The following is a 10,782-nucleotide window of genomic DNA, read 5'->3' on the forward strand; positions in this document are numbered from 1 at the left end:
TCTCACATAAGAAGACTGAAAGAAAGTCTCTTGATAAGTTTCAGAATAGCAGCCGTGTTAGTCTGTATTCGCAAAAAGAAAAGGAGTACTTCTGGCACCTTAGAGACTAACAAATTTATTTGAGCATAAACTTTCATGAGCTACTGAATGCATCTGATGAAGTGAGCTTATGCTCAAATAAATTTGTTAGTCTCTAAGGTGCCACAAGTACTCCTTTTGTTAATAATAAAACTCTTGATAAGTTTGATTCTCCCCGCCCCCCCCCCCCCCCCAGGCAAATAAATGCATCCATCTCCTCTCTAAATGATCTCAAGTGTTTCCAAAATGGTTCTTGCTGTGTTTTATAAAATGCTTTAATTTTCAGTATCATGTGTGACATCAAATGCATGCACTGGTTATTTCTTCTCAAGTAACTTTTCTAATCTTCTTGTTGTTGTAAACCATGTCTTGAAGCTGGTAACTATGTATATTTAGGCATGCTTTGAAATTTCTGCTTTCTCTAAATATTTTATACTTAACATAAATGAAACATTTCTTTAGTACTGAATCTTGGATTATAAACATCTATATAGTATATGTAACAGAATGGTTAAAAGCATAAAGATAAGTGATATATTCTGAGGCAGTGGTTCTCAACCTGCAGCCTGTGGGCCACTTGCAGCCCAATGAGCATACAGTTGCAGTCTATGTGACATCCTCAGGGCCATTCCTGTAACATATATTGTATGGATGCGGCCCAGATAACACAAAAGAGCTGCAAATGTGGCCAATAATGGTAAATAGGTTGAGAATTGCTGTTGTAAGGGATTATTCTATTCCTGTTCTGCCTTCATACTTCAAAAGCTGTCACAACGTAACCATGGTATTTTGGGCATGATCCATCTCCTGTCTACTTCATTGGGGTCAGAATCATATCTTTGATAACAATGTTGTATTGAACGATTCAATGGTAAAATAATTGAACTGTAATATGTTTATGAAAAGTGTGTTTTAGGATTTTTGTCCTTTAAATGTTTTTATGTTTTAGTTAAAACAAACAACTTCATAATATTATTGATAAACTGCATTTAAATTTTCACAGGTTAAGATGTCATGTTGTAGAAAGTGGCAAGCCTTCTACTCTGACATTAAAAGAGAATTCATTTAATATCCCTACAAAAACCAATGAAGATTTACACTTACAGGTAAGAGTGTTATTTCATACAAATGGTCATTTAACAGAATTATAGATTAATAGCTTACCACTATAAATGGCAGTAGAAGATTTATTGAAACAGTACAAAACAAGTTCAAAACTGAAAATATTTTCAATGGAGGAATTGAATGCTACAAAGTAACTGTAAACCAAATACAGTGACGTAATTATTTTAATGATTCTTGAGATAATGAACTCTACTACATTTTCCACTTCCATCACAGTACTCTCATTCCTTTTAGTAATTCTACTACTTGAGGTATGTAATACATATAAGTGTTCCTATCTATCGATTAGTAGAAAATGATCATTTTTTATATATGTACATACACTATCTATCTACAGATAGATAGATAGATAGATCAAAATAGAATTGTTTATACCTCTGAAGTAATATATTATACAGATGTGATCCAAATTATGGGAGCACACTGTGATAGAGGAATTCTTGAAGATTTTTTGTGTGTATCTTATAAAATATACTATTGGCTAATTCTGTATTGTAACTGCGTCTCAGAGTTACCTACAGCTAAAATCACTAGAGATAGGAGACTTCATTCAGTTAAAAGCTATTTTAATATCATATAACCTATTTTTTTTCCAGCTAACTCAATTATTACAGGTTAATAAGAGACTTCAAGAGCAGATTGATCGCTGTGTCTGGTTCCAGCAGCTAATAGTTGTATTAGCATTGTTCTTAGTTGCTATTGCTGCCTTTTGCTTCTACCTGTTGTACACTCCGAGATGCTAAACAACAATGCTTTGTACTACACATGCTGCCTGTGTTAATCAGGTTGAAAAGAGAGAATCCAATGCTGCTCCATTAAACTATGAAACTACCAAAAATGAGAGAGGTCTGTGCTCCCTTGAGACGGTAAAGTACAACGTTGAGTAATACTATTTGCTGTTAAAAGAAGAAACAAAAGACCAACAAGAGCTCAGAAATTTACTGAAACTGTCTTGACACAGTACAGAAAGAAGAGGATATTCGAAGAGCTAGGAGCTATGTTCACTGGACAAGTTATTGAATATTACCAAACAGAAAAAATGACTAAATGTAACATAACTTAAAACTGCATAGAATATATTATTTTTCTCATTTTGGTTGAAGTACTTTAAATGTCACCTTTTTAGTTTCATTTCATTCTCATGCATACAGGATGTACTGAAAGGTGCAGGCAGGCTGCTTAAATGTATTTAAAAAAACCTCTTATTTTTTTACAGAATTAAAATAGTTACATAGTACAGGTTAGATTTTTCTTATGATATGTGTGAATGTACATAGTGTATATGAAAAGAGGGACACATGAACCTATAGTACACAGTAATTAGATGGTCATGCTTTTTGAAATTCAAGAACAGCATCCTTATCATGGTTAATTCTTTATTTTTGTGTTTTTTTTCTGAATGTAAAATTATTGTATCAATATTTCATGCCAGACAGTATACACCGTGCATCAGTTTTTAGCCATATTCCCCAGAAAAAAATGCCTGCCATAATTCCAAAGACATTTGATAAAACTACTTTTGTTGAGACACTGTCGTAATTAATTATAGATATTTTGTTCTGTTAAATTTCCCTACTTTAATGTTTATTAATTCCATGTTGTTGTGGAAGGAACTCTTTATTCAAACTCCAAAGCAACATGCTGTTAAGTAGGTCAGCAATAGTCAACTGCATGATTCAAATAAAAGCTAAAAAAAAAAAAAATCAATGTAGGAAACATTTCTGAGAGATGTGCAGTATACTTCAATCATGCATGAATATTTGGAAGAAACAAGCCAGGTCAGGAAAAGACTGGATATATTAGACAGACTATGAAAAATACAGTATCTGTTGCTTCTTTGAAAGCATTTTAGGAATGATCTATAAAATGAGTGAGAATTTATTCTAGCAAAGATTCTTTGTACTCATTTCTGTAAATATTTATATTGAAATTATCTAAAAATTAAAAACCTAAAAGGAGACATGGTATCTTTCATAAATTTTTAAATCCCTTTTTTTTTTTTTTTTTAAACTAAGCCTTTATAATAAATGCTTGAAACTTAAAACTGAAATCTGGTTCTTGTTTTCTCCACATGTTGCCTTGTCCGGATAAGTCTCTTGATTAGTACTGGGCCGATGGCTTTGATTTTTTTAAATCTATTAGAAAAGATAATTGCAGAGTTCAGGGTATATTTTTAAGGTTCTGTTCCCCCCAAAAACATATTTAAGGGGAAAAAACAGGACAAACTTTGGGTGTCTGTCTCTCTCATGTCAGTGTCTCTTTAATGATTATAGGTGTGGCATCATTGACAAAGTAAAAGAAAAACTGATCAGTATTTTATTCTACGAAATTGTAGGTAGTGAACTAAAACTAATTCTGATGAAGCAGAATATCAATCCAATAAGGTTACTGGAAATGTAGTATATAAATGGAAAGTTTCTTCAGAAATATCTTCGTACTTGGTGAGCTATCCTGTATTAACTCATACTTCATGTTTTATCACAATGTTCTCTTCATTTTTCATTATTCTGGGTGTCTTCATCTTGCTTTCTGCTGTTTTTATTTTCTACAATATTGAATACATTCAAACATAGGTTACTATTAGCCATATTGTTTACATTATTTTCCTATACTTCATATTCCAAATATTTCACCATCAACAAAGCATTTACTGGAACATCCTCTGGAAAAATAATCTAGAGTTCTGGTAACATTCAGTAATTTTGTAAATTAGAAACAAGATTTACTAATTCTGTTTATAAAATGCTGATCACTAATTTTGACTGGATATAGTAGCACTTTATTGTAAAATTGCAAGGAATATATTCTTAGAATCTTTGCCAATATAAATATTCTAATGTTCTGGTGCTTTCATATATTTTCAGTATTTTTAATACTATCTTAGTATTTACTTTGTATAATTGATCAGATGAACATGTTTTCTATTTTAATATGTTTTAGAGGAATAAATGCACTTGTGAAATATAAGGAAAAATGTAGCATTTACTGTTCAGAGTCTTAAAACATTTATTGTAAGAGTTAAAAATCTGTGGGTTTTGCAGTAGGGGTTTGTCCTTTTAGGGTACAGTTCCTAGCACAATGGGACACCAACCTAGTATTGGTCTCAAGGTACTTAGTTTACCAAGATAGAGTGTGTGTGTGTTTGCAGTGTCCACACACACACACACACACACACGTGCACATACACAATCTTGTTAAACCTAACTAGAATTTCAGTACCATACAGCATATGAAGATATAAATGTAATCCAAAGAGCATAATGAACCACAGAATAACTTCTCTTTTGGGGCTAGGTTTATTTGGTACTTCCTCAGTACAAGGACTTGATGACCTCTGAAGGTCCCTTAGTGTCCTGCATTTCAATGATCACACAACATACCATTCTTCTTTGAGCAGTGTCCCTATGGGTGATCCACTTTAGGCACACATGCGCCTCTTGAGCCTTGATTGGAAACTTTCAGCTAGACGTGTCTGTTTGGCCCATGCATGTGCCCTGTGTATCCTAATGCCAGATTCCGAGGCTATACAGGGGTGCGCAGGTGATCCGCCCTCAGTTCCATTGCAACGGCCTTGACCTGAGATGGAGACTTGGCATGTCTGCCTTGAGCATGCCTCAGCCTCTAATTTTTCCCTAGTGTTAAGATACATACTTAGTCTAGTAGTTGTTGGTAGTTTGTGTAGTTATAGTTAATTAGTTTTATACGTGTTGAGTGATTGGTTTGTTCTCCTTTCCCTTTTCCCTCTGGGAGACTCTCTATTTCCTGGCAGAGCATACCTGGCTTCAAATGCTGCCTCTCCTGCCAAGAGGCTATTCCTGTAAGCAACAGCCACTCTAAGCATGTCCATTGCTTGGAGGAGTACCACATCTCCCAGGAGTGCAACTTCTGCTTGGCCCTCAATTCTAGGGGAAGGAAGAACAGGGAGATCAATTAAAGACTGTTTGCGATGAAACACTCCCTGTGACCAGAACCAGGTCAGGAGACCCTCTTCCCCTCCCCCACACACCGTACATCTGGCCGCAGACAGATCCCTTCCACCTCTACTTGCTGTAAATTGACAGCAATTTACCAAACTGCTGGTAGTGTCTTATAGGGAGACCAGGGTTATGCAGCCTTCACCTTGCCAACCAGCCTCCTCACAGGAGACAGTTGAGGAGCAGGAGGCTCAGCAGATGAGGAAACCACCCTCGAAACTCCAAGTTGTCTTTGTTGGCAGACGAGGGGGTTATGCGTCCATCAGCTTCCATTGCTGACAACTTCAGACAATTTCAAGATCTCATTAGGAGGACAAAAAGGTCAAGGTTCCACAATACAAAGTGCTGGATATCTTGCAGTCAGCAATACTGTCCAAAGTGGTGCTACCCATCATTGAGGCTAAAACGGTGTGGCAAACACCTGCCACTGTTCGGTGTGCCCCTCCCCCCCACCTTGTAAAAGGGAAAATAAAAAGTACAATGTTCCCCCTAAAGATTCTTTGTTTTCCTATTTCCTACCTAACTCATTGGTAGTACATGCAGTAAATGAATGGGATATAGACAGAATTTTTCTAGGTTTACCCCTTACAATAAGGACTAGAAAAGGCTGGATCTCCTATGGGCAAAAGTCCTATTCATCAGCAACCCTGCAATTTTTGATTGCTAACTAGCAGGCAATCATGGCTAAATACAACTTCACCAATTTTAACAGGTCCGTGACCTTTATTGAACAATTGCCACAAGAACACAGGGAGCAGTTCCCGTCTGTGGTCTCTGAGGGCCAATTAATAGCCAGAACTGCTCTTCAAGCATCCTTAGATGCTGCAGACACTGCTGCCAGATCCATCTCCACAACGATAGTTAGGCTTGGGGCATCATCACTGCAGCTCTCAGGGTTTCCAGAAGAGGCACAGAACACTGAGGGGGGACCTCCCTTTGACAGTCAAACTCTTCTTGGAAACCATGAATGTGTCCCTGCACATACTGAAGGACTCGAGAGCTACCTTACAATTCCTGGGCATATATACACCTACAAATAAGAAAAGTTTTAATATGTGTCAGACTGCCCAGAGGTCACATTCTGCTCAGTTTTCTGGATTCCATAGATCCTCTGAACCCACCCCCCCACCCCCACCCCCAAAAGAGACAGATTCCAGAGAAAGAGAGCTGCTCAGGCACCCAGGCATCATCCAAGCAGTTTTGTTGGGTTGGTCAAGAGTTTGAATCCTCCCATACCTCTGGAGTTATAGTTGCACCCATTGACCCAGCTCCCTCTTTGGGGACCACCCTTTCTGTTTCCAGCAATCTTGGAAACAGATCACTACCGACAAGTGGGTCATGGAGGTCATAATATCAGACTATACATTTTACACTGCTCCCTCCCCTCCACCTCCATTCCCCGTCCCCCTTCAGGGACCCTTTTCACAAGCTTATATTAAGACAACAGGTGGACTCTCCTCCAGCTAGGAGCAATAGAAGCAGTCCCTTCCCCTCACATGGCTGCAAGAGGTTTTACTCAAACTGTTTCCTAGTGTCAAAGGAGGACAGAGGATGGAAGACATCTTAGATCTAAGATACTTAAACAAGGACATGAAGCCTCAAAAGTCTAGGATGATGACTCTGGCAACAATATGTCCCTTACTGGAGGAAGGAGATTAGTTTTTGGACCTTTACCTACAAAATGCTTATTTTCATATATCGATACACACATCATACAGGAAATACCTATGCTTCACATTAGGCCAGGATCATTTCCAATACCGGGTGCTTCCCTTTGGCCTGTCATCATCCCCAAGGGTGTTCTCAAAGGTATTGGCAGTAATGGCAGCTTACCTTCAGCAGGAAGTGATCCTCATCCTTCTGTACCTCGACAACTGGCTGCTCAAGGGTCTCTCCTACAAAAGTAGTGTTATCATCCTTCCACATGGCCCTGGCTCTGGTCCAGGAGCTGAATGTAAAAAAATCCACATTGACACTTGTACAAAGGATGCAGTTTATACGGGCATATTTGGACCCTGCCTTTGTTTGGGCTCTTTAGGACACATGGCACCTTGCACCTTTGTGATGGATCACACAAGGCTGCATTTTTGATGCTTCCAATGTTGGCTCTGATCAACCTGCTCCCCAGTCAGGAATACCCTGGACAGGCTGTGATGGTTCCCCTGCAAGTTTAAAAAAAAAAAAAAACACTCCCTAAGCTGGGGCAAATCAGTGTTTTTGTGGGCATCCCTTTCTGGTGCCTGACCCATCAGAGACTTTAACAACCGATGCATCCCTGTTAGGCTGGGGAGCCCATCTCAGTGCCATCGCAACTCAGAGCAGGTGAACAATCCAGGAAACCAGTCTACATATCAATCTATTTCAGGCCTGTCCGAAATGCATGCAGTCATTTTCTACCCCTCAAGGGCAAAGCAAACAGAGTCATGATGGACAACATATCCTGCGTGTTCTACATCTACAAGCAGGGAGGAATGAGGTGCCCCATGCGCTGGAGGAATGAAGCTATGGAACTGGTGCATAACCTGTCAGATCTGTATTCCAATTGTCTACCTCACAGGCATTTGGAACGCCACAGCCAATGCCCTCAGCAGACACTTCGCACAGTACTACGAACAGGAGTTGGGAACTCAGATTCTCCACAGCATATTCCAAAGATAGGAACTGGCACAGGTTGACCATTTTTGCTTCCTCAGAAAACAAGAACTGCCCTCTTTTCTCCTCACCACTTCTTGAGAGACACCTTCCTTCTATGTTGGAAGGAAGGGTTTGTTTTATTTTCCCCCCCTACACCCCTAATTCTGTGGGTCATAAACAAGATCAGACATGAGAGCCAGAGTCACCCTTATAGTACCTACCTCTCCGAGACAGGTGTGGTACTCATACTTGCTTCACCTCTCCAACTGCCATTCAAGCTTCCAGCCATTCCTCATCACCTATCTCAGAATGTGGGTTGTGTTCTTTATCCCAGCTGAGTAGTTCTGCATCTCAGAGCAGGTTCCTCAATGCTCTGAGATGCAGAACTCAATATCAGCCTTTCATCCCACAGTGGAGGGATACTTCATATTTTGCTCACCCAGCATTTCTAGATTCATTAAAGGTTGGGCTATCTGTACCCCCACATTATATGGCCAACCCCAACCTGGGACCTCAACCTGGTTCTCAGTCATCTTATGAGACCTCCATTCGAACCAATGGCAAATTGCTCCCTGCTCCATTTATCTATGAAGATTGCCTTCTTAGTTGCCATCATGTTGGTCCGTAGGGTCAGGAAAATCAGGTCCTTACTGGTGGATCCCCCTGCTTTTACAGTGTTCTTCAAAGATAAGTTCTTACACCCACAGCCTAAATTCCTACAAAATGTTCCACTGGATTGCCACTTTAATCAGTCCATCCACCTACTAGTGCTTTTTCCAAAATGTCATAGTTCTCAGAAGGAATCCTATTTCCATATCATGGATGTTAGAAGAGCTTTGGCCTTCTATTTTGGCTAGACAATTTTGAAGATCACCTAGGCTTTTCATCTTCTTTGTGGATAGATCCAGGGGATTCTCTCTCCCTATTCAGAAACTATCCAAATGAATAGCTGTTTGTATTTTCTGTTTGTTACGAGTCTGCAGGTACTAACCCCCACTTATGTGATAGCACATTCAATCAGATCTCAGGCAACATCTATGCCATTACTGAAGAATGTACTAATTTCTGAGATACTGAGATGGGCTTCAGTACATGCATTTATGAAAGATTATGCCCATGACATCAGAACTGATGCAGCACTTGGTTCTGCAGTATTATCTTCAGTTCTGGACTCCATTCCAAATCTCCCCCCTCCTAGGGATACTGCTTGGAAGTCACCTGAAATGGAGCACCGATAGGGACACCACTTGAAGAAGAAGAAGTTACTCCCCTTGTGCAATAACTGTGGTTCTTCAAGGTGTGTGTCTGTATGGGTGCTCCATTACCCCCCACCCCCTTCTCTGCTTTGGACTGTTCCTTAGGAGATGTTTGGGTAGAGAAGGAACCGAGAGCAGTTCAGCCGCACAGCCCTATAAAGCCTTGGCGTCTGGCACAAAGACGCATAGGTCATATGCATGTGCCGAATGGGCACGGCTAGATGAAAATCTCTGATCAAGGACCGTAGAGGCACATGTGCACTTGAAGTGGAGCACCCAACAGAGGACACATCTCGAACAACCTCAGTTATTCAGTGCAAGGTGAGTAACCTCTTCAAGCATGTTTAATCCTAAAACAGCATGTTAAACTAACTTTATATGTGTTTCAGCTAAAGACTATGTACAAATTAGTATTATCAATAGTTTTAGGCTCTTGTGATTTATTTACCCAGGAAAGCACAGTTTATTTTTAACTGTTCATTTTGAAGAAGGTCCTACTTCTGAAGTTGAGTAGAGTCATATAGCACACAATGATCAGGCTAGGTTATTTGAAGTGAGTGGCTTAATTTAAAATAGTGCATGGTGGAAGGATCATTTTCAGCATTTCCTTCTGAGGCCATATGCATATCTAAAGTTCTGAGCCAAAAAACATTTTAGGGGACATAAATCCATGAATTGGTATTAAGCAATAGCAATATGTAGAAAAGTGGGTCTGTGTTTTTCCTTATGTTTTCCTCATCACAACCAATGCAATGGATTCATGTGCTGCAAAATGCAACCGTTACTAGATGAATCATATCTGTTGACACTTGGGGAGCTAGGATTAGAACCCTGCTTCCTGAGCTGTAAACACTCACACTTGAACTAAAGGAGAGCTCCCTTATTTTTACAAAAGTAGCAAGCCCCTCACACTCTATGGGCCAGCTAGTTGAGGGCAGAATTGTACATGTGCACACAAACCAGTACATTATGTAGTAGCAACTGTATCATCTGTGTGACAGCTAAAACTCCCTGGGCTACTTCCCCATGGCCTCCCCCAGCACCTTCTTTACCCTCACCACAGGATCTTCCTCCTGAAGCCTGATCACGCTTGTACTCCTCAGTCCTCCAGCAGCACACCTTCTCACTCCCTGCTCCTTGCACGCCCTCCACTAACTGATGGGAGGTCCTTTTTAAACCAGGTGTCCTGATTAGCCTGCCTGCCATAATTGATTCTGGTAAGTTCTTAATTGGCTCCAGGTGTCTTAATTAGCTTGCCTGTCTTAATTGGTCCTAGCAGGTTCCTGATTGCTCTAGCACAGCCCCTGCTCTGGTCACTCAGGGAACAGAAAACTATTCATCCAGTGGCCAGTATATTTGCCTCCTTCCAGACTCCTGTACCCCACTGGTCTGGGTCTGTCACACAACCTAATGATGTATTGGAGCACAGACCTCTTCAGTGGTAATTGTGCAGGAATTCAAGATATAAACGAAGAGTTCTTCCATTCTCTTTTTACTAGCTGAGGGACCGTGATTTCACTAATGTCATTGCACAGACCGGTTGATGCCTTCTGATCAAGAGACCTGTTTTAGTCATGAATGATAGGTAGAATTGTTCTGGTTGAATAAATGAAGTGTGAGACAAGTTGCATTTGTGCTGAAGAATGTGTTAAAAGGGGCAAAAATTAAGACTCCTACCCCGAAAACATCTTTTCTTGCAGTGGAAGAGAGCAGCA

General features: G+C 39.9%; 1 protein-coding gene across 4 annotated transcripts in view; it reads left to right on the forward strand.

Moving 5' to 3' along the window:
- MOSPD2 (motile sperm domain containing 2) overlaps positions 1 to 2,943 on the forward strand; it is a 60,394-nt gene extending 57,451 nt beyond the window's left edge. For all 4 annotated transcript variants that reach the window (XM_074967213.1, XM_074967221.1, XM_074967236.1 and 1 more), the window contains 2 exons: positions 1,082 to 1,184; positions 1,800 to 2,943. In XM_074967213.1, the coding sequence (XP_074823314.1) occupies positions 1,082 to 1,184; positions 1,800 to 1,946 (250 nt within the window). In that variant the 3' untranslated portion in view covers positions 1,947 to 2,943. The remainder of the gene's footprint in view (positions 1 to 1,081; positions 1,185 to 1,799) is intronic.
- The last annotated feature ends 7,839 nt before the right edge of the window (positions 2,944 to 10,782 follow it).

The sequence above is a fragment of the Natator depressus genome, chromosome 1, assembly GCF_965152275.1.
Source record: "Natator depressus isolate rNatDep1 chromosome 1, rNatDep2.hap1, whole genome shotgun sequence".
NCBI classification, from domain to species: domain Eukaryota; kingdom Metazoa; phylum Chordata; order Testudines; family Cheloniidae; genus Natator; species Natator depressus.